Source organism: Crocodylus siamensis, chromosome 8, assembly GCF_052110815.1.
Source record: "Crocodylus siamensis isolate JL-2025a chromosome 8, ASM5211081v1, whole genome shotgun sequence".
NCBI classification, from domain to species: domain Eukaryota; kingdom Metazoa; phylum Chordata; order Crocodylia; family Crocodylidae; genus Crocodylus; species Crocodylus siamensis.
The window spans coordinates 49,967,660-49,992,500 of record NC_143402.1 but is presented as its reverse complement, the minus strand read 5'-3'; the positions used below and the strand labels follow the sequence as shown (position 1 = coordinate 49,992,500).

Below are 24,841 nucleotides of genomic sequence, written 5' to 3'. Positions count from 1 at the left end.
CATAAATGTCATTTCACTTCATATGGAGAATGCCCAGGCTCTATGGATGGCACATACCCAGAACAATCTACAATTGTATCAGGATTCATCAAGAAATGCTATGTAAAGAAGCTCCACTGCCATAATAAAGCAGCACATAGCTATCAAACCCTTAAGGAATTGAATAGATTTTTTGTTTTTTTGGCCTAGAAATCTAGTCTCTCCTTCAGAAAATGTCTAGAATAATGGAAATAGTACTGGACAGTTCATTTTCCTTTTGTGCCTAGCTTTTTGTGACAAGCAGTCAGAATCAAATATAAGGAAGATCACAAACATACCTTCTAATTACCATTGCTAGGATCCCTTGTTTAGGGGAACTGCCATCCTTCTGAAGGAAAAGGGGTCCTTTGTACTCCAGTGAGTATATTCATTCTATCTGGCATTCTAAGTGGATGTCTATCCCTTACAAATGAAGAAAGAAAAAGTGATTTTTCTAGGAGGAGTTAATCTTTTTCTAAAAAACCTTCCTTAAGAAACTTAGTGATTCTCAACCAGGGTGGTCAAAGAACCTTTCAAGGTTGTCACAGGGTGACATGCAGTGTTAACATTGTTAGGTGTGCAAACATGATTGACATTATAAACTCAGAGATTTCAAACAGGAATATGTAGTATTAAAAGCATTCTGTCCTGTTGTGGTCAGAGTTTTTTTGCAACAGAAAAATTGTTCTATTATTTTCCTGTAGTTAAAAGACAAATGAAAACTATGACCAGGCATTTTCCAAGAGGTACCTTAAATCTAAAAAAGATTGTGAACTACTGTTTTAACTGCTTAGCCAAATGACATTTGGCTAAATGTAAATGAAGATTATGCAACACAGTCATTTCACAATAGCAGTATACTTGGGGGTTACAGAGCACTGGTGCATTTAATCATCACCTCTATTGTCCTGGGAGAATCTATTTGACTGTTATGTGAAGGGTGCTTTCAAAATGTGTATCCTGTTTTGTGTTGTGGCAGAATGTTCTCGTTAATCCATTTAATTTTGCTGTGCCTCTTCTGTGGTCATGATGTTTTTTGATAGACATATCCTTTGCAGTGCTGTTTTTTACCCCAGTAGGGCACTGTTAAGGTTGTCCATCAGGCTGTGAACATTCCAGGTTGCAAACTTCATTACTTTATTTGGACTGCGGATAGAGCGATCTCATTGGACACATCTTTCCAGTCAGGTGAAATGAGACAGGCTATGATTAGGGCATCTTTTCTAGCTGCTTCCCCATGTGGGGTGAGAAGAGTGGATCCTAAGTAGGTGTGCTAAGTTATGATTGCAGCTGCCAGATTGCACATCTGTCTCCATTCCAATTACAAAATGACTATCATATAATCATTACTTTCATGTAGGTCCATGACTAGGATCTCCCAGTAACCACTGGGACCTACCACTTGCCCAAGAACAGCACTTGCTTCCAATGCCCATTGTACCTGTATGGCACCTGCCCCTATTGCCCTTCACCCAATGACAGCACTTATGTGCAGAAAACTTGCATGATTTCATATTGCTGCACTTAGTAAGAAGATGTATAGCAGAGGGACAAGTCACAGAGCATGGTGGTGGCTATGCATTTCTTTGGAAAAGAAAAGCCAAAAAACACAGACACATCCACAGAACTGACTTTGCTATCAAGACCAGGATTATTACTCAGATGGTAGAATATCCAGGTGGATCAACGATAGTCTCATGATGTTTCATTTTCAACTGACCAACAGACCACATGCAGTATCTAGAAACAAAGAAAAATTATATTGTTAACTTGACCAAGTCCTGCTTTCTGTCCCCAAAAAAGATAAGAGAATACTTCTCAGTGATTTTAATGCTAGAGTGGATAGGGACTCTGAGCTTTGGAAAAGAAGGTGTAAGAAATCATATAATCATAGAGAAGTAGGGCTGGAATGGACCTCCATAGGTCATGTAATCCAACCCACTGCCTGAGGTAGGATTGTTCCTATCCAGTCCATCCTAGAAAACGCCAGTCTAATCTCTTAGCAAAACTACGGTCAGGACTGACACAACACAAATCATAACATCCTAATCTGCCGCAGGTAAAGCAGGGGGACCACAGTGACCAATGCTCTGCTGCTGTAAAGGTTGTTAATATACACACAAAAGATCCCAGGAAGAGGGCCATGCCTTGCCTCCCCACCCCAACAGAGGAAGGCAAAAACCCCAGAGTCAGTACCAGTCTGACTATTGTACCAATTCCTTCCTGACCCCAGATACAGTGGTCGATCTGACCCTGAGTAGAGGGGCAAGACCTTCTAGCCAGGAACCTCTGGCTTTATGTCCTAGCAGGAGCATTGGCACACCTTGGTCAAAATCCCTAGCTTTGGCTGCTGTCAAAACCCAGTGCCTTTGGGGAAGGCTTAAAAAGACCCCGTGACATGTTGCAGGCAGGGGTGTGGGCTGGGGGGAGGGAGGGGAGTGGGGAAGGATTCCAATGGTACTTTTCTGAACAAGTGTTCAGAATAATCACAAACTGCTTATTTCTCCAAGGCAACATATGGAAGACATCATGGATGCACCCCTGCTCAAAACACTGACACCTGATTGACCGTCATAGGGTGTGCCTAGAATCTGCAGTGTCTGTATCACCAGAGCTGTAACCAGTCTAGATAACTGCTGGACAGGTCATCGTTTGATATGTTCCATCGTGTTCATTTTTGTTGCCCCAAATGATGTAAACCAAAAAAGCAACCAAGGAAGAGATTCCATATCAAGTGCTAGAAAGACCCTGCTAAAAGCAATCATCTCCAGAAATGTCTTGGTGAGAAACTCTCTAACATCTCAATACCACTGATTACCAGGGATCCTGGTTTTCTCTGATTTAAAAAAAAAAATCCCCCATTTTCAGTTAAAACAAAAACAAATAACCCCAAGTCCATGTTTCTGTGATTAAAATGAAACACTACTATATCTATCTATCTATCAGTCTTGTTTCATTTAAATCACAGAAAAATGTGGATTTGGGGTTACTTTTTTTTAACCAAAAATTGGGGATTTTTTTAAATTAGAGAAAACCAGGATCCCTGCTGATTACTGGGAGAGCCTCAAGAGAGGTATCCGTGAGGTGTGTGAAGAATCTCTAGGCTTCTCGACAAAGAAACATCAGAAATGGTTTGAGGCAAACAATAGGGAAATACAAGCTTTCACTGACAGAAAAAAGAGAGTCTTTAGACCTTGGCAGAATGACATCTGCTCCAAAAAGAAGCTACACACTTATCACCACATTTAAGCTGAGACCCGAAAGAAAATTAGAGAGCAAAAGAAGAAGGACAAAGCAAAAGAAATTCAAAAGGCTGTCAACAGCCACTGCCTCCATGGTTTCTTCAGCACAACCAAAGTTATCTGTGGGCCAAGCACACAGTGAGCCATCCCTCTGAGATCCAAGGATATGTTGCGGGGTGGGGGAGAATCACTCTTTTAAATCAAATTATAAAGCAGGCCCAAACAGCTCCTTCCTCTTGGATCTCTCCCCAGAAAGGTATGTTGGGTCTTCACCCTGTCCGTATCTACCACTGGTTTAAATTAATAATCACTAAGAGAACTGCTTAAGGTACACGAATAAAACGGTTTATTAATTAACACACTTTGGAACCAACAGTAAAGTTAACTACAAAGTATAAACACACACAGTGAAAATTTTGTAAATCCTAACTTTGTCAAAGAGCAGAGATTCAAAGAAAGATTGATTTATTGAAGGCTCCGCCGGCGTTCGGCTCTGTCTCCCCTTTGACCCAGTACCCAAAGCCTACCTACTTCTGTGTGGGTTACTGGTCGCTTTCAGGGTTTCAGGACGGTGATAGCCTGGATCCAGTCCCACCTAGGAGGAGCGATACTTACACCTGAATCAGAGGAGCCGCTACTGTAGCACTGTCATGCAACGGACGGGCAGTTGTCCGTGAGCCGACTCCTTCCTGACTCAAGGCAGCCTCAGTGATGGATGAACCCCGGCGATGAGAGGAATCTCAGCTCCATGCTGTGGTCCCGCTCGTAGTCCGCGTTTCACCAATCACTCACTTCACCCAATCTGTCGTATCGTTCCTGTCACTTCTTTCTGTCCTCACACTCACATACACACCCTCACACACCAAGCTCAAGCACGCCCAGTCACACACACGGAGCCCTCAGTCAAAATGAGATTTTATACAGGTAGTGCACTCCGCTTACAAGGCTCTGCACTCAGCACGCAGGTGTGCACACGGCACTCTATTCAGGGCCTTTGCAGGTAGCTGGCATCACTCTGCAGAGGGTGGGTCAGGTAGAGGTCATCTGCTGATCTACTTAACGTAGAGTTTCACGATCCAGGCCTGAATTTGCTCTCAGCAGATGGAACAACACTTCACCATCAACCCACAGTGGAAGGAGCACTTGCAAGAGGTTCTGGATCAAGATTTCAATGCCAAAGACAATACCGTGGAAAACATATTACAACACCCTATTAAGGACTACCTTACAGAACCAAGAGGCCTTAAAAACTATTAAACAGATGAAGAACAACAAAGCATGTGAGCCTGAAGGAATATTAGCTGAAATTTATAAGCAGGGTAGGAAAAATCTCTCTTTTAAACTACGTCTCACTGTTATGAAAATTTGGAAGCATGAACAGATTTTCTGTGACTTGGCAGAGGCCAGAATCAGTACCATATTCAAAAAAAGAGAATTCTTTTGCAGCAATTACTATATTATGGTACTCCTGTTCATAGCTAGGAAGATCTTTGCCTGCAATCTCTTTAATAAACTCACTTTCCTTAATGAGATTCTACCCACATCCCAATTTGGTTTTAGATCACTCAGAGGTACAAAAGAATTGCTAGGCAGCTGCAGGAGAAATGCCAGGACCAAAACCAAGATCTTTGACATGGCTTTTATTGGCCTAAGGCCTTTGCTTCAATCAACCTAGAAGCCCTCTGGAAGATCCTGTTAAGATTTAGATACTTGCCAAAATTTGTTACCATTACCACACTTCTTCCTGGGAGCAATTGCCTGGCAACTATCTTAAGCAATGGCTTAGAAACATACCCTTTCACTATTACAACTCAAGTCAAGCAAGGGTGTGTGGTTGCACCAGCACTCTTTTCCATCTGTACAGTAGCTAATCTGCATCATGTTGCTGACAGACTTCCATCTGGAGTCAGCATCTAGTATTGCGCAGACAGGAATCGCTTTAACATCCGTTGCATTCCAAATCCAAGATAACCAAGACCTGCATAACTGATCTTCATTATGCTGACAGTTGTCACATGTGCCCACTCATTTGAAGAGTTTTAGGTCACTCTTTGCTGTTTCCATGAAGTGTATGAAATGCTTGGACTTTCTATCAGCTTTCTAGCCCAAGCTATCTAGCTGTTCCTCCTTGTGTTACAATTAGAGCTCAGTCTTAGGAGAATGTTGAGCATTTCCGCTACCTGGATAGGCACCAGTCCCAAAAAGTAAACCTAGATGACAATATTCAACACTGGATAAAATCTGCCAGTGCTGCATTTGGACATCTCCAAAATCATGTCTTCGATCATGACATCAGAAGCCAAACCAAGCTTATTGTCTATGAAGCTGTTGTCATTCCTACTCTGGTGTATGGGTATGAAACCTGGACAATGTATCAGAAACACCTGAAAGCTTTGGGATGTTACCATCACTGATGTGTTTGGAAAATCCTCCATATCAACTAGAAGGACTGAAGATAGCACAATCTTCATTGGACATAAGGATGCCTGACAATCAAATCCCAAGCAAGTCCTGTACCCCCAACTCACTGATGGTCACTGCTCTAGAAGCAGGCAAAAGAGATTCCAGGTCACTTTGAAGACTAATATGAAGAAATGCAACATTAACATCGATACCTGAGAGACTTGAGCACTGAATCATCCCCAGTGGCACTCTGAATGGTCATTTCTAGCAAGTCTGTCTCACAGTGAAAGTAGATAGGTGACAGAGATAAAGGAAAAGAGCTGTGACCCAGTATCACCAGGGTCTAGTCCTTCCTCCCAGAACTATTTGCTATGTTGGCGGTCAAACATTTGGATCACAGATCGGCTTCCTCAGTCACCTAAGGACTCACTAGTGGCTTCTCTGTCTATTGGAAGTCTGTCATTCTTGTACTGAGGGACTGCTGATGATAATAGTGGTTCCCATCCTTTATAGATTTGAAGCACCCCTGCATAAATTTTGTGAATTGTTACCCCATTTCAAAAACTAATGTATTTGTTATAGTACATATTTCCTTACAGAGGGGTTGGGGGAAGGTTGAAGAACAGCTGGCAGGGAAGAACCTACACTGAAGTGAGTTGTGGGAGGACAAGCAGCTGGAAGGGAAGAGTCTGCAGTCATCTCCTCAAACTTATCTTGCCTATCTCCTCTCTTCCTGCAGCACCCTTCAAAGACTGTCATAGCGTAACACCCTGGTTGAGAATTACTGCTCTAGTGGGATGATTCCTGTATTCCGGATGCATCCTTGCCTGAAATAGACACAAAGGTGTTCCTTTCATGATTAGGTGTCCCTTTAAAGTTGCAGTGCATTTCAGAATTAACCACGTCAGTACCAGAATTTGTCCCACACTGTCTTTCCCATGCTCTCCAAAACAATCTAGAAGTCAGAAACGCTTTTAAGTTTCCCAGCATTTAACTCTGTGTCTGGTAATTGTTTCTCTTAACAATATTAACAAAGTGCAAAGTTTACATTAGCAAAATGGCTTTAAGAACAATCATAATAGAGAAATTGTATATGACAGGAATTTAATGATGTTTAGCAGAAGGAGTTCTAGTTCTCGAGTTGTTTGCAAAGAATGAGTTGTGCAGTCATGCATCTGTTTCTCAACATCATTTTTCATGGTTGCTATGCTCGTAAGCAGAACTATTTGAAAGATCATTTTCTATCTTCCCAAAATGCTTTAAAAGGGGTTCTACCAGCCAGAGCCCATCCATTCTTAAATAATGGAACCTAGCCATAGAAAAGAAAAGTTTCTCACCAGAAATGTATTTGAGAAATGTATATTCAGACCCTTATTTTTATTTCTGAACAAGTCACACTATATGGATTAGTAGCCAATCTTTGGTTCCTCTGTTAGCCACGGAGGTCTGAAAATAAAAGAAAAGAATGTAGTGCTCTCAGGATTTACAGCATTATTCAGTAGGGGATGGGCTGACCTACCTTCACAACAGGTCTAAATTGGAATGACTACCAGTTCTAGCTGGGTGGATCCAAGCCAATAGTTTTTCAGGTAAGAAATTCTCCTTTTTCAAAGCACAAGAGGAAAGTAAATGATGATGATCATATGGTAAATCTCTGCCATGAGGCTGCAAGGTGGTGTTAATGTAGTTATTTTGGTTACTAGATTTGATTTCAATGATTGGTATTTATAATAATATAACAATTGAAAATAAAATGTCCACTGCTCTAAGAAAACAAAATGCGCATAATATGATGCATTAAGAGTAACTCTACCACATTGCTCCCTTTTAAGGGGGGTGTACTAGATAGGCTTAAAAATAAAGTGAACTAATTTCTTATGCTAGCCACTCCACAGACAGTATGTCTAGATGAGTATTGTGTTATACATTATTGTGTCATATGATAACAGCACCATGTTTTCCTGTCATTTTCACAACTCTTTCCTGGCTGAAGTGATACACAAGCAACACTGAGTAGTAATCACATTGTCCCGTTCACTTTCAAGAGAGAAGCGGACCTCATCCAGAAACTTTCCAGCAGGCTACAGTAAGCTTAACTGTCTGTTAGCCATTGTCAAATATTTCCATATCAGCAAAAATGGCATCTATGAACTAATAGAATTTTTCTCAGTGATGCAGTCATTCCATGAGTTATTTCTGTATAGTAATAATGATACCACATTTCAATACTGATTTTAAAAATTATTTAAAATATATTCTGATGTTTATTCTTAATGATGTGCTCATGTCACTGTTTCCTGTTCTCTCACTGATATCTGGCACTGGCTGAAGAAGTATGTTTTTCAGAAAACAGTCTGCCTTTTTAGAAGGGCTCTTAAATTTACTAACTCAAAGATTTTGATATTACTCCATAAATTTTGAATCAAAACAAAAGCCTAAAATATCTATCCTTGATAAGTTAGGTGAATGGGTCTAGCTGCATGGTCCCCTTCAAACAAAGATGAGTGTGGTGGTCTAGGGATTTATGCCTGGGGCCAGAGTAACAGATCAGAAGGACTCCATTATTTTGGATGGAGTTGGTCTGAATCTAAATTACCCTGGCATAAATTTGAGGGCAAAATTGTAGAATTGGAGCATTCATTCATGGAGTAGAAAAGTAGGACTGGAAGGGACCCAAGAATGTCATGTAGCACAGCCCCCTTCCCAAGGCAGGCTTTTCCTGCTTAAACTGCCCCAGCCAAATGATTCTCTAATTGGCTCTTGAAAGCATCTAATGAAGATGTCATATCTCTAGGTCAGTGATTCTCACCCAGGGTGCTGCAGCACCCTGCGGTGCCGTAAGATCCTTTGTCAAGTTCCATGCAATGTTAGCACTGTTAAGTCTGCACACATGATTCACAAGATAAACTCAGAGATTTCAAATAGGAAGTTATAGCGTTAGAAACATTTTGACCTGTTGTAGTCTTTCTAAGTTCTTTGCAACAGAAGAATTGTTCTATTATTTTTTTTGCATAGTCAAAAAAAGAAAACTAACTGCTGACATTTTCTGAGAGGTGCCTCAACTCTAAGGAGGAACCACTGCTCTAGGTAATATGCTCCAGTGCTTAACAACTTTCATAATTAGACGTTCTTGCTAATACTTAATTTAAATCTTCCTTGTTCCAGTCTAAGGCTATTACTTCTTGTTCTGTCCTCTGTGGACACAGAAAACAATTGATCACCTTCCTCTTTATAATAATCCTTTTGTATATAAAGAATGATTCTGTCTGCCAAAAGCAAATGTTGGAACTTCTAAAGCCTTTATCCAATCCCTGCTGAAGATGGTTGGAAACATTTCTTGGCTGTGAATGAGTGTTTGGATCAGGCTCTGAGACCTGTGACACGTTCTGCACTGTTACCTGGGCATTGCGGATATCTCTTTGAAAATTTGTTAAGACTATCAAAAGCCAAAATGAGCCTAAATGGAGCTTCTGTCATTTCTTGATGAAGAAAGGAATGGGTTTTTGTTTTTGAGATTTACTGGTTGAGGGATGTTGAATGTATTAAAAACAGATGATGAGAATAAATGTCAGTAAGATGTACAAATAGCAAATAAGAGGTATTATACCTGGAACAGAAATTCCTATAATTTTGTTAGCTTGGAGAAATTTTTCTTGGGATTCTGTCAAAATGTCATCAGGGAGCTGATACTTTAAACCCACTAGAAATTATTGTAGCTTTGCTGCTAAAAAGTCTACCCCTCTTCTGTGAAATGTAAAATAAGGTTACTGTTTTATTAATGTTGGCTAGCTCCCCCTTATACAGATTATTTTATAAAGACCACAATTCAGCAAAAAGCCTGAAGAAATTTTGCACTGTTCAAATAAATGAACTAGATTTGTTAGCCAAATCATAAACCTCATTTTATTTTGGAACGGTAAACAATACGAAAGTCCTTATAAAGCCAGAGATCTTAGCATGAAAGCCTTTTTTTCCTATGAATTTACCTTTGTCATTGTTTTGCCTTATCAGCATGTTCATCACAAAATGGCTTTTCATATGCTGTTTTGTACAGTAACTTTTTACCAAGGTTTGGAACAAGTAAATTTGGAGTATATTTTTAGTAATATCGTTGCAAGTGGAAGCCTTAAAGAGCGACTTCCTCATAGATCTTAGATTAGTCCAGTTTGTAAAGAACAGTTTGTATGTTGGCTTCTCAAACAATGCACAATCTGTGTTTTATATACCCACTGTAGTGCTGAGTCCCTTTTCCTCTGAAATTCTCAAGCACCACTTAGCTAAAGGACACAAAGTAAATCACTGAAGGTGCAGACAGTTTGCTTAGCCATTTTTTCTTCTGGTCTTGATCTGTTACATAGGGTGTTATTCCTAATGGCTAAGTTTTGCTTGAAATTTTCTACCATCTTTCTGTTTGCCCCTTTAGGACCTTTTTCATGTGCAAAAAGTTTTTAAAGCATTAATATCCCTATAGACAGGATGCTAATAGTAGGGATTAAAGAAAAAAAATATAACAATGAATAATAAAGCAACAATTATCATATCTAAAACCCAAATATCTTCGTGGTTAGGGTTTTGAAATCTTGTGCGCTATGTAGATGCGATGAGTTTCCTTGTAAGAATCTGGCTTGCCAAACTTATTAGCAGCTTCACATCCTGAATTTGGGTGGCATTTTCCTTGGCCTAGTTGTATCTGATTTCAGTATTCTGTGGGTCTGCTGCCAACCTGGATATGCAACCATTTTTCTTTCTTTAGAAAAACAGAATAATTATCTTACTTGATGTTCCTACTCCCTGCAGTATAGCTGCCATGATAAGCAACTGCTGTTATAAGACCCATATGTTCGTGTTTTCCAGATATAATAGTGGTTACATAAAGTATCAGCCTCATCATCTGTCCAAGCCACATGGGATTTAGACATCTCTAATAATTTTTGGTTCAACATTCTCACCTGGGATTTTCAAGGATACTGAAGGAAATTAAGAGTTCAAATCCCAGAGAGGTCAATGGAAGTTGGACACCAGAATCCTGAGGGCCCTTTGAAAATTCCATCTTTAAGTTGTTTGAGAATGAGAATATTAATCAAGCTCCACCTGTATATATATTAAAAGTTATTTTGCTGTTCATGTATGCTATTAAACCTTAAGCTCCCTCCACCAAGTGGTTTTGGGTTATTCCTTGGATGCCTCTTGTTGTTCTAAAATATATATGTCCTGCAGATGAAATGGCTTTGTACCTACATTCTTAGCCTTAGATAACTTTGATTTGCATAATCAGAAAACAAAAGGGAACCAGGGTAAGAGAAGACTAATTTAGTAATAATTGGAAATGATTGAAATCTGATCTGCACACAGGAGCAAGGACACAGGAACTGGGCATTAACTATTTCTCACTTTATCTGAGTATCGTACTCCAGAGTTGCTCTTTTACTGTTCAGCAATCTAATTCCTTAAGGCAACATTTAAGTATGTTCAGTCTAATTTGGGCTTGTTTGTGTTAGGGTTTTTTCACTGGTGTAGTTACATCATTGCAAACCAACCCATAAGTGCATGGTGTTGATGGGATTTACACTGGTATGACTGAACTTAGTTTTACACCAGTGCAGAGCACTGATGCTTGAGATTTGCACTCTTGTGCAGATTCACCAATGTAGAAATCCCTAATGTAGGAAAGTCCTACATTATCCTTCTCTTTAAGAAATTCAGATACAAAAACTTACATAAATCACTCTGCGTGTGTCACAGGAAAACTTCAACATTGTCTTCTATCACTTTGCCTAAATTAAAATAATCCTTATGAAACATTTTTGGCCAAATGACCATTTCATGTGGACATTTGGAAAGGTGGCTGAAGCTCTGATGCCAAGTGAGAATATATTTTTTAATGAAAAAGGAAATTAAATCAACCAAAAATGTAATGAAACTTGGAGTAGTGTTAGCATTTATGACCAGAACCTATTCTTTTGGGATTCATGCTCCAGATTTACACCAGATTCAGTACACTGGACTTCCCACCTGTAGGGAGACAGGCATAGACTGGACTGTACCTTCATCCTTTCTCTTAGTCTTCTGCCCTGCAGATTAAGTTAACTTTCAGATAAGGTCTAGAAAAGAAAAGGATTTTCTTTTTCACAGGAAAATCTGTGAGTTTTATATATATTTTATGTTTTGGAATGGAACCACCCCCCTCAAATTTCCTATGCAACAGCATTTTAAAAGAATCATTTTGGGTTGGTGGAATTGTTCTGTTTCTGCATGTTTAGTACTTTTATGATATAAAAGAAATCAACATGAAAAGGCCTTTTGAAATGAAAAATCAAAACGTTCTGTTCAGAAAATGTTGGTGATGAATTCTTCAGCCTCATTCAAATGCCTTCTTTCTTCCCTCCCCTTGAAACAAAATTTGGTGAAACTGACACATTTCCAAGGGATGTTTCTGACCAGCTCTACTGCCCCATGCTGCAGTGACAATATAAGATCCTAGGAAAGTAGGTCTCAAATGGACCTTATGAGGTCATCTAGTCCAGCATGAGTTTCCATCAACAGGTTTTCTCTTCATTGCCCTGGATGGCTATTTATCAACCTCTCTTTTTGTTACTCTGACTAAGAAGAGTATTCAGGAGATGCTATGTTTTAATGCCCTTTCTGAGCAGTGGTTCACCCCTACTAGCTTCTTCCAGAAAAAATGGAACTATTTTCTGATTACTGACAAGTAAAAATGTGAAACCAGCAAGGCAGGAACTAATTATTGTCACTCTGCTGTCTAGGTGGACTGCCTTTTATATTCAGTAAAGGCAGTGGGTAAAGTCAGAGGACTTTCTATTCTATTCTTAGTTTTAGTTGCTCTTTTTTTTTTTTTTTTTTTTAAAAGCCTCTTTTCTTCTATTTCCTTGATTTCATTCCTTGCTTATGGTTAATTTAATTCTATCCAAAACTAAATTAATGCAGTTATTTTAGTTGTGGGATTAAACACACAGGAATTGAGGAATGCTGAATAATGAAGAACACTTTTGCTTCTTGCAGGCTTTTGTGTGTCTAATAGAGGATACCTCTGCCCTTAAAAGTCTAAAATCTCAGTGAAACCTAAAAGAGTTCAGGATTAGGCCCATTATAACATCAAACAAGGTGCCATTTGCTGCTGATGGCTGATGGCATTCCCTTGTATTTATCAGCATAAACTGGAATAAAGTGTAATATATTGGCTCCTTTGGCTGGTAACAAGACATTTTAAACGTCTGATCAGATGTCTAGTCCTTGTTATTATTCATTTGACCAAATGCTGGAAATGTTTTTACTTTGTCATATGCCCAAATGAAACAAATACGATTAGTGATTAGTTTGACAGAAAATCCCTTGCTTATGTGGTTTATACAAATAAGTATGGTTTAATAAATCCGTGATATTGATGCCTCTCAATAGGTGCATCTACATGTGTGTTTTAGTGTGGAGCTGACTAATTAGCTCTGCAGTAAAGCAGTTCTATCTACATGTGCATCAATATTAGGGTGCAGTAAATTAATTAACTCTGCTGTAAGATAGTCCTGTCAGGGGCAGTACTATTTTATGGCAGAATAACTAAGTGTGATGAAATTCACATCTGGATGGTGACAGTATGGGTGGGGCACAAGTGTGCTAAAGTATGGGGGCTGCCTGCCACCTAGCCACACGGCTCCATGCTTTTGGCACTCTCATGCCCCAGCCAGCCCCGAAGCTGCCACCTGGAGCCTAGGGCTAACCTACCCCTTGCCTGCTGCCCGCCTGGGCCTGTTCTGCCCTGGTTGAAAGTGCTGTGGTCCCAGGCGCTTGTGTATACGCTGTGCCTAGGAGCAGCATACTCTGGCTCAGAGTGCTCCAGAGTTTATTGCTTTGCCTTAATTGCATGTGTAGATGTACCTAGTGAGAGCTGTCTTTTTATTAATGCTACTGTAATCAGGAGCCCTGTCCTTAGCATAGTTTATGACAAAACAAGTGCTAATCAACAGATTAATGTATGAGATTCACTGGAAACTTTCACAGATTTTTTAAGGTAAGCACTGTTATTTAGTAGGAAAAAAAGTGTTGAAAATACGTAGGAATAAGTAATAGGAAGCACCTTAAAATAACTGTGGAAATCTGTTACTTTTCCACTGTAAACCATAGATATCACTCTATACTCCTTACACAGACAAGCTCCTGTTGAGGTTAGTGGGAGCAATCTGTGCCCACGGACTCCGGGATCAGGCACTTTGTCAGGAATCACTTTTCAAGAAGCATGTGGGCTGGTAGTTTCTTGAGTAATGATTAATTTGTATTTTATAAATGTAAAAGAAATGAATGGCTCTTTATGCATTTTTTTCAACTGAAGGAAGACATTTATGCCATATTTGAAATAAATTGCAAATTTTCATTAAGATCAATATGGTCTCCATAAAACTCCTGCTAAAATCCCTGTGTGTCATGGCCAGTACAAGTAATACAGTCAGTCACTATAAAGTGTAATGCTGCATTCACTGCAGAGAAGTGGAAATGGCACATGTAGCTTTGTATATATGGGACTAGGAAGTACTCTTCAAACTGTTGATTCTGCATGCTATTCTGAGTCCATCTATGAGCCTGTTGCATTTTTGTGCAAAAGTAGAAAGTAACTGTGTAGGAGAGTGATTAGAATGACTCTAATATAAGAGATATGTTGAGCCTTATACCGCAGCTGAGAAAACTTAAAGTAATGTGAAGCTGTGAGCTAATGTATTTAATTTTCAATTTAATATTCTCCCTCAATCTTGCACTCCTAACCAGAGTCCACCTTGGAATCATTGTTGCTGTAGTCTATATGAACCCCTCTCTTCTAATGTTTAATCAAGTGCTGCTGAAAAGAGAAAGTTACAAACTATTTAAAATGTGGAAAAATTGCTTCCCAATATTTTTAACAGAGAGAGACTGAGAACACACAGCATTGAATCATCAGGAAAATTGAAGATTTCCCCTGAACAACATTGGGATTTTACTGCAGAGGACTTGAAAGACCTTGGAGAAATTGGACGAGGCGCTTATGGTTCTGTCAACAAAATGGTCCACAAACCAAGTGGGCAAATTATGGCAGTTAAAGTAGGTGATGCCCATAATTATGTTTGTACTTCAATCCATTAAAGAAGGAAGCATGATGGAGAATTAATGTTCATCCATCTATCACTCATCTACTGTTCTGTTCTATTTCTCGCTAGTATAAAGGCTGCTTTTGCTGAAATTACAGTGTATAGTGGGCATATATGTCAAGTGATTTGTAAAGCTTTTTTAACTTACCTGTGCCCTTTAAAAACTGACTCTTTCTCTTAGGAATCAACTGATTTGGGGGGCTCGGATGACTCTGGAGACTGATAATGGGATATGAAGCTTTTCACCTCTAGGTCACTGGTTCACATCCAGCCTAGGATGGTTTTAAGCACATATTAACATCCAATGGTTGTTTGGTGTACTTTGTGAAATGAGATAGTGTTTTGAGATTGGTTTCTACTGGGTATATGCCAATGGCTCAGTAATAAACAACCTCATGGGAAGGAAACAGGAACAGAGTGGGTATGTTTTAGAGAGTAAACTGCTGTGACTCTTGTAGTGATGTATTAGTACAGAATACCTTGCATTGTGCTACCCAGGCTGAACTAGTTTTGTGGAGGGCAGGTTGTCAGTTTCCTGTATTATTTGATACCTTACACCAGCAACAAATTCACTTAAAAAAATAAATCTCATTTTCCTAATTTGCTGTAATCTAAATAAATCTTTGACTTTGCCATGACAGAGGTACTTGTTGAGGGTTTTGGAAGGAACACTAACTGCCCAGTTGAGTAAAGGTGACTGATGGAGTTTCACTTTGAAGACTTAGCATACACTGTTTTTTGTCAGTGGCTGAATAAATGACATCAGACTTTTATCTCTAGTTATAAATACAAAATAGTAATACATGATCTACTACCTTCAATGGAGGAGAAGTGAGCTGTGAACCCCCTAGGAGCATGTGTCACTGTTGTAAACCTAGTCTGTCTTTCTTTGGGATACCCTCTTAACTCCCACATTAGAGACTCTTGCAGAAGTTAGAGCTAATTTGTGAAGGCTCTGATGCTGACAATCATTCTATACTGCAGATATGGTGATGAAGCTAAATTGATTGAGATGTGTCTGTGCTTTTCACAGGAAGAGCTTGATGCCCCTAGAGTCCTCAGAATCTTTCTTCTGACTTGCCTAGATACTGGGTGACCTTCTGACAGCAAAGGGATGGCTGGTCGGTCCATTCCGAGTTATTTGAAGGGACATAGTGGAACAGTGCCTGGACAGGGCTTGCTGGTACAGCCTCAGCAAGCCCAATGAATAGGAGATGGAAGAAGCAACTGTAGTGTTCTGCAAGCTACTCTTTGTCTTTGGGCTTAGCTGGAGGATATGTACCATAATCCTCTGCCACCAGCCTGGCAGTGAGCCATTATGCTGACGTTCCCTGCATGTGGAGGATGGACTGGGTGCAACTTTTTGGAAGAAAGTTTTCTGTGGTTTTTTTAGTGATTGAAACCTAATATATAAAAGGAAAAATAGCTCCCCATGTGGGTCTTGGCTGCTGTCCTGCAGGTCTTGGCTGTCAGCTGCTACCCCCTACCCCTCTCTGGGTCTCAGGTGCTGCCTGCTGTCCTCCTGGCATACTTTTCCCCTTGGGCATGCAGAGTTTAACCAGAAGTACTGTTTTCTTGGGTGAGTTTTTAGAAGTCAGGGAGTCTGTTTATACGTATTGGAAGGGGAGGAACAGCAGGGAGATAGGGTTCAAGGGGATATAAAAAGGATTAAATTAAGCAAAGAAAAACATGGGTGGAATAATGTCTGTGATTTCTCAGACTGAAAGTTTTACCCCAGTATGGGACTGGTAGTCTGGCTGGAATAGTCTCTTGGGGTGTTTTAAGGACAAGCTGATCCTGAACTAGCTGCTGAAAAGATGTACTAGTTGTGGCCCTTTTCTCTGATTTCTGTGGCTCTTTGCACAGACTGGGTTATAATTCCTTTGGCCCATCTCCACCCCAGTCTCACCTGTGGGTGCTCTGTGATCTGTTTTGATTATATTTGCCCTCTTCACCTTCCAAGATTCCTTTCTCTCCCTCTCTCCCACTCCCCCTCTCTAGCCTACATTGTACTGCTAGCTGATGGAACTGTTCAGGGTACTGTCTCACTTTGAACTCCCAGTGCCTTGCCTCTGTGCAAAGATAGAAAAGTTCCCCTAGGCCTCTTCTCTCTTAATCTTCAGGCACGTATGTATGTGATGCCCAACTGTGATCCTTTTCTTCTCCTTGTTCTGTATCATCCCTTTCTTTCTTCAAGAGTAGGTTAAAGATCAGGGCAGCAGGAAAAAAGCTGCCATGGAAGCAGTTATTTGTACCACTGTGAAGCTAAATAGCTTGGTAGGTTCCATGGTGTGCTACCGGGGGTGCCAGTGATTTAAGTTCAGGGAGACCACCATGACATGTCAGTGTATGGTGACCAAAATAAAAAGAGGGTGGAGGGGAAAAAGGGAAAGAAAAAGAAAGTCAAATGAAAAAGGCACATATGTGGGTTCTCTAGATTTCCCCCCTTAAAGCAGAACTTTCTTCCAAAGCTTGCAAGCTTTCCAAAACAAATAAAAAGAAAATACATTACCAGCAAATGGTTTTCCAGATTGATCAGAGAGATTTAGGTTTCTCTCTCTCCTTTCAGTCAGTAAACACTAAAAGACAACACTGCAAATCTTATTTAACTAGAAACAAAACTCTCTTCCTGGATATTTATCTGTTGTGGTAGGCCTGCTAGAAAGGGAACAAAATAAATCTTGTACAGTACTGGTTCTGCCCAAGATGAGTGGTGGGTTCAACACCCATTTGTGTATGGATTCTAGGCCTTTCTGGCAGAATTCAACTTCTCGTTTTCCTAAAAAGAAATCCATCCTTATATGTTCATTTGCCTGTGTCATCAGTGCTACTTGCTCTTTGCTGCATTTATAATTTGAGGCAGTGCCTTTTGACTTTGTCTTTTGTTACTTGTTTTTCATAAGCCCATGGGATTTCTTATAGCCAGTCTATGATCAGAAGTTCTTAGGTGACTTGTTGATAGACCAGCCCTACAAGAGGTATCTTTGAATTCTGATCTTTCTGACTGTTCAGGTTCCTTAGATCTTCCTTAGAGGTTTCATCAGCCATTTTTAGAAGGATGCCTTAGGATCTGGTCTGTCTATATGGGATTCTCTTGATTCTAGTCCAAAGAACTTAAAATTTCTATTTATTCTAAGACCACTTCAAGTCCTTGCCCTCCAGAGTCTCCATTTACATTGTGTGACACTGACTGGATGTAGTAGCTTTTCCATAATACTTATAATCTCTGTATGTCACAAAACATCCAGTCAGTCATTGCACTTGCCAAAGTTGGGAACCAGTTGATCTTCTGTAACACTGAAGGAGCTAAGATAGGCCTCATTTAATTCAACTTAAGTGGTTGTCTCAGGCAGCTTGATGGAGTAAGTTCTTTGACTGTACATGCAGATAAGAAAATTGTTCTCTGTACCCTTACGTTTCATTTTGGATTGGTTGCTATTAGTATGAAATCAAGAGAAGAGCCTCTGTGAAATACCTATACTCTTGTACTGAAATAAAGAAGCACAGATTAAACTTACTGAATGAAACTGGAACAGGAAGTTGTGTATTGTAAATAAACACTACAATAATAAGGATTTTTATCAAACCCTTATTAAGCCCTGTCTGCTTTGAGTTGCTCACAGCATATGGCATATAATACTTAAAATAACCTATATTTGAGCTAACAAACAATCTGCAGGTCAACAGACTAAGCAGGTGCCAATTTGAAACATGCGAATGAAAACTATATCTTTGGGTCTTTAAGCAGTTAATAGAAGTGAGGGGTCAGGAATGTATATTCTCTTGGATTCTTAAACCTGTCAGTTCAGCATCCTTGAACTTTCTGGAGTAAGAGAAGCTATTTTTCTAGAATCCTTAAACTTCCCAGCCCTGGAGATCCAGAGATTTTACCTTCTGGAGCATAACTTTTCAGGAGACCTCATGGTTTTTCTGCTCAAAAAAAATCTACAGGTTTGAGCTTTCCTTAAGATTCAGAGTAACTGATATTCATGGCAGTCCTGAAAGGAAAAGAAATGCTATCCCAGCAAGGGATGTACTGGGATTCTTTTTAGCTTTAAGCCTTGGTGTTGAGAGGCTTGGTGCAGTTTCCTTTTTAGTTGTTTTTGACAGCATCATATTTGATAGTTCTTCTGGTAGTCCTTCATCAGGGTCAAGAGACCCTGTCAAGAAACTGGAAGAATGAGATATACTTCAAGAAATCTCCAAAACTTCTTTGGTAAACAAAACAAAACAACCCCCCCAAATAAACTCCCTGTTAGAAGTTGGAGGACCTCTTTAAAGTGAAGTTTTTCCCTGGATAAGTTGATTCTCAGGTCCCACTAGAATTTTCTGTCCTTCACTACTGATCACTTGCATCGTTCTGTTTATTTTCTTTCCTTGTGTGTCCTTTCCCAAGTAGGAGAATCGTGTATACTTCAGATGAGGTCAGGCCATCTAGTATGTGTTTATACAGATTAATTCTTGAAGAAGATCCAAGACTGTTTCTGGATTGTTTGAGAAATCTAAGAAGGGGTACAAGGCATCAACATCTACGTTTTTCAAATGGACTAATTCAGTAGCTTCTCAGGCCTATAAATTGTTCATGAAAGATTACTCTCCTTCAGTAAATGCTCACTCAAGCATGTAGCCATTTCCTGTGCAGAGCAGCAAAATGTGCCATTCATGCAATTTTGTGTAATAACTACCTGGTCTTCAGTCTATTTATGTTGTTCTCCGACTTATAAACAGGTGCTTTAAGTTTTCTTCCCATTTGTAGAATCTGGTTTCTATGTTGAGTGCCTCCCAAATATTTGATTTGCTGAACATCATATTTACTTATCCATCAGTAAGTTTGTCTTTTCTTAAGTAATGTGGGGCCCCTGCAGGACACGATGGGCAACTTAGTCATCACGCCAGATGACAAAGCTAACATATTTAACGATTTCTTTGCCTCTGTCTTCCTAAGTAGGGACCAGTTCAGCCACCTCCCTGCTGGGCCCCCCTCGGGCCCCGAGAGAGACACGCCTGGGCCAAGGGTTAGCGAGGAGTTAGTTAGGGTACTTCTGGAGAGGCTGGACGTGTTCAAGTCCGCTGGTCCGGACGATCTTCACCCTAGGGTTCTACAGGAACTGGCCGAGGTCATTGCGGGACCCCTGGCGCGGCTCTATGAGCACTCGTGGTGCTCTGGCGAGGTGCCGGAGGACTGGAAGAGGGCCAATGTGGTCCCTATCTTCAAAAAGGGAAAAAAAGAGGACCCGGGAAATTACAGGCCAGTTAGTCTGACCTCAATCCCGGGTAAGCTCTTTGAAAAAATTATCCTGGCACACATCCAGGAGGGCCTTGCGGGGGAATGCATGCTCAGGGGCAACCAACATGGGTTCATCAGTGGCAGGTCTTGTCAGACCAACCTGGTGGCCTTTTACGATCAGGTCACCAAATCATTAGACGCAGGGGTTGCTGTGGATGTAGTCTTTTTGGACTTCCGGAAGGCTTTCGACACTGTCTCTCACCCTGTCCTCATCAAAAAGCTGGGAGACTGTGGTGTCGATGCCCACACGGTCAAATGGGTCGCCAACTGGTTGGAGGGCCGCACCCAGAGGGTGGTAGTGGATGGGTTCTTCTCGACCTGGAAGGATGTGGGCAGTGGGGTTCCGCAGGGCTCGGTCCTCGGGCCCGCACTGTTCAACATCTTCATCAGTGACTTGGATGAGGGGGTAGAAAGCACCCTGTTCAAGTTTGCTGATGACACTAAGATGTGGGGGGATGTGGGCGCACTAGAAGGGTGCAATAGGCTACAAGCTGACCTTGACAGGTTGCAACGGTGGGCGGATGAGAATAGGATGGGGTTTAACACTGATAAGTGCAAGGTGTTGCACATGGGGAGGAAGAACTGGCACCACACTTACAGGTTGGGGAACTCCCCTCTTGCCAGCACGGAGACGGAAAAGGATCTTGGAGTCGTCATTGACTCCACGATGAACATGGACCGGCAGTGTGGGGAGGCAGTCAAGAAGGCCAATCGTACCCTGTCATGCATCCACAGATGCATCTCGAGCAGGTCCAGGGAGGTGATCCTCCCCCTCTATGCGGCACTGGTCAGGCCGCAGCTGGAGTACTGCGTCCAGTTCTGGGCGCCACACTTCAAGAGGGACGTGGACAATATGGAAAGAGTTCAGAGGAGGACCACTCGTATGATCAGGGGTCAGCAGGGCAGGCCTTATGAGGAGAGGCTACGGGACCTGAACCTGTTTAGCCTCCACAAGAGAAGGTTAAGGGGGGACCTTGTGGCCTGCTACAAACTGGTCAGGGGGGATCAGCAGGTATTGGGGGAGTCCCTGTTCCCCCGTGCGCTGCCAGGAGTGACCAGGAATAACGGTCACAAACTGGCGGAGGGTAAGTTTAGATTAGTTATTAGGAGGCGCTACTTCACAGTCAGGGCGGCTAGGGCCTGGAACCAGCTTCCAGGGGAAGTGGTGCAGGCTCCTAGCCTGGGGATTTTTAAAAGGAAGTTAGATGAGCACCTTGCCGGGGTCATCTGACCCCGGTGCTCTTTCCTGCTAAGGCAGGGGGTCGGACTAGATGATCTACCTAGGTCCCTTCCGACTCTAGCTACTATGAAACTATGAAACTATTAAGTGAGACCTTACCCAAAATGTCACCAATATTGTATTAAATTCCACATTAGAGGAGATATCTTGATCTTTTCTCTAAATGATGTAGAGCATTCCTACAGGAAGATAAAGAAGTGTTGTTATTTACTTATATTAGGATCCAGCTTTGCTGTAAACATTTATTTCCACTTTTGTATAAAACATAAATAAGCAATCCTGTATGGGGGTGGCTAGCTTTAGATAATGTTTATTAACCAGAGTTTATAGTTTGACTTCTCAGCTTGGCTGGGTGTTAGGAGTCAGTTCTCTGACCAGCTCTCCCTGCGGGCACTATTTTGAAAGTAGAGTAAAAAAGTAAAGATGGGTTAGAGTCTTTATGCTTGGAAGTTGAGAAGATAGGGTTCAGTTGTAGTGGATCAAGAAAAAATAATTTGTCGATAAGTAAATCTTAGGTCTGGAAGCAGCAAGTTATGTTGAAGATTCTGTTCGCCCAGTAGTCTTATGGATTGATTGAAGGCATCACAGTGCAACCCAGTCCTAAAAGACAGGCCCAGTATGACTGGTGGACTGATGGCATTACAGCTCCTTGCAGTCATGCGCTACCTTGGTGTGAGCATTTTCATGATCTTTGTCTCCATTGTTAGCTGAGGTGGCTGTAGAAGAAGGCCAGAATAGCACAGGTTTTCCTTCAGTTTACGGGCTTCCCTCAATTTGTGTTGTGCATGCATTCCCAGAGAATGGTGCATAAATCAAATTCCCATAAAGCAAACCCACTTTAAAATGTAACAAATAGGGATAGGTTCCCATAGTGGTGAGGGACGGAGGGAGTGAGGCTGGGACTAGGGAAGGGGTGGGGGGAGGGGTGAAGCTTCTAGGATAGCACAAGACAGCAAAGCAAAGGGAACAGAGTGGCACTCAGCTCAGCCCTGGCTGCAGCGGCCCAGGGAGTGGCTGGTGCCAGCTGCCTGCAGTCGCTGGGCTGCACCATGCTCCACCTACCCCCCGTGCCTGGCCTCCGCCTGTCCCCACTCACCTCTGCTTCTCGCATAAGAGCGAATTTACCTTGCATATAATGAATTATGGGTCTAAATAGGCTCATCACATAAGAGTGAGTTGTCATATAAACAACCTGCATAAATCAAGGGAAACCTGCTTTTGATTAATTGGAAAATGCAGCTCTATTTATTGTTTGCTGTTCAGCACAGTTAAATATTTTTATTTACGTGTTAAGACTGCGTGAAGTTCCTTCTTTCTTGACTTCTGCTTCTCAGTTATTACCTCTTTAGTGCTGAGACCTATCTATGCCACATGAGGTAGCTGAGCTCTGTTGATACTGCATTGGAATATTCTGGGGACTCCTGCTGTAAGTGGTTATTGTCTTGAGTTTGTCTGCGGCAGTGTGCCGCTGGAAGTACTGTCAGAAGTTCTCTGCAAAGTGACTGATTCAGATGAAGTTTGAGGCAAGCAGGAAAGTGCTAAAATGAAACTTTCCTTAAATTTACTGTTATAAAGATTTTTTCCCCATACCACTGGATGTACTGGCCAAGTGCCAAAAGTGCAAGAGAATATGCTGTACATGCTGGGACTTTGCATTGAACTGGATTTTTTATGTCATTATGGTCCTGTAGCAGGGCGCCAAGGTGCCTGCTACTTGGAGAGCTGGGATAACCACCCAGGTGTAGGTTGCTAGGGTAACCAGAGGGAGCTAGTGACCCACACCTGCCTGGTCAGTTGACCGGAAGGGGCAGGGCCTAGCTCCTATATAAATCACAGGCCGGAGGCCAGGAGCCAGTTCCCTGCTGGCAGCCAAGGGGGAAGGAGTTCTGCCGGAGTGAGGAAAGAGAAAAGGCCTGAATGCACGAGCAGCTTGGTGTACGGGTAAGGGATGGAGCACCCTTGGGGGTGGCTCAAGTAATGTTATAGCAGGGCAGCTAGAGTTTCTGTTATAGCCCAGGGGCTTGTATTTTGTTTGCTGTTTTAACCGGTGGTTTGGGTGAGGCTATAAGGGGATGGAGGAGGCCTCATAAGGGACTCACAGTAGAGTGGGGACCCCAGCCCCAGAGAGGGGGCCACACTTGGGAAGCCCCAGAGAGGGGAGCATTGAAAGTGTACTGAGCCCTAGTGTCAGAGAGAGTGTAAGACTGAACAACGTCCGGTACATCAGCAAGGATTGGGGGATGGTAAAGGGGTGGTTGGAGCCACGCATAGCCCATAAGGCTGGGGTGCATAGAAACACCCATTACAGAAGCTGGGCCAGTGTACAGGAGGAAAACCATGTCCAGGGAGACGAAGAGGCAGCCTCCCTATTATATATACGTGACATCAAAGATGTGGCAGGTGAGAATAGAGGGTGCTTTCAAGACAAACTGAATAAGAAAAGGGACGCTCAGGGGAGAGCACAGCGGCCCTAGGATGCCCCTCTTGTTACAGGTCCCAAATGGCATGCTCAGGCTGTAGGATTTTCTTGTGACTTCTGTCCACTCCACTTCTTGCATTTGAGGGGTGATGGGAGGGTAGAGTTCTCTCCAGATTAGATGCTACTGCATGTTGCACTTGCACACTGAATGTTAAGTAGCAGCATCTCCTTTCATTCCTCACATGTTGTTTGGGTGAGGAAAACTGTTCACTCAAGACTCTGCCCCAATAGTTTCCTTGTCCTTGTTACACTTCCCCCTAATGAATTAAGTAGGGTCACTGGGATATGGCAGAGTAACATAGTCTAAATAAAGCCCTCTTTTTCTGGCCATGCTCCTCTATAAATTAGCAGCTGTGCAAAATGTAGTTTCTCTTTTTTTCCAGTCTTGGGATCATGTATCCTCAGCCTCTAGCAATCTTGTACAGGACCACATCATGTCTTTCTTTCAACACCTTGGGGTTGCATTAGTTGAGAATTCCATGCTGGCTTCCAACATGTTCTTGTACCTCTTCTGTCTGCTTGAAGGAATTTGTTAGTATAACAGAAACCTGTACCCTAAACTCTGTCCTTTCCTCCCTCCCTGGTGAAATTGTATTTGGAAAAGTGATTTGCTCTTAGTCTCAATTTTCATTTCAGTTTATTGTTGTAATAGTATCTTGTTTTACAAAATGTATCCTCAAGTGCTTTTGGCTGAAGCCTGAAGTACAAGGCACAGAAACTGGCATGGCAGGAGGTGCAAGGAGATTATTGCAGTAGCAGTGAGGAAATTGTGCAGAGAGATGAGGAGGCTAATACCAGATTGTGTACACATGCATGTGTGTGCATTTGTGCAAGAGAGAGAGACACTTTTTGGACTTCTAAAATTTTACTATAAAAATATTAAAAGCAAAAAAGTGAAAGTGCAAAAATGCGTAGCCCTCCCAGGGTTGAACATGAAACACTTGTTGGTAATGGAAACACTCATATCACCAGAAATTGAAACCCCTTCTTCATGGGGTTACACATTTTGGACTAACTGTCCATCTCCCACTTTGCAGTGCTCCC

At 41.6% G+C, this 24,841-nt stretch overlaps 1 protein-coding gene across 6 annotated transcripts in view; it reads left to right on the top strand.

Moving 5' to 3' along the window:
- The window catches only part of MAP2K4 (mitogen-activated protein kinase kinase 4), a 201,001-nt gene that overhangs the window by 111,215 nt on the left and 64,945 nt on the right, over nucleotides 1-24,841 (top strand). For 2 of the 6 annotated variants that reach the window (XM_090059218.1, XM_090059219.1), the window contains 2 exons: nucleotides 7,709-7,749; nucleotides 14,570-14,744. In XM_090059218.1, the coding sequence (XP_089915344.1) occupies nucleotides 7,709-7,749; nucleotides 14,570-14,744 (216 nt within the window). Of the gene's footprint in view, nucleotides 1-7,656; nucleotides 7,750-14,569; nucleotides 14,745-24,841 lie in introns of all 6 variants that reach the window. The other 4 variants (XM_090059220.1, XM_090059222.1, XM_090059223.1 and 1 more) reach the window with 2 other exon arrangements.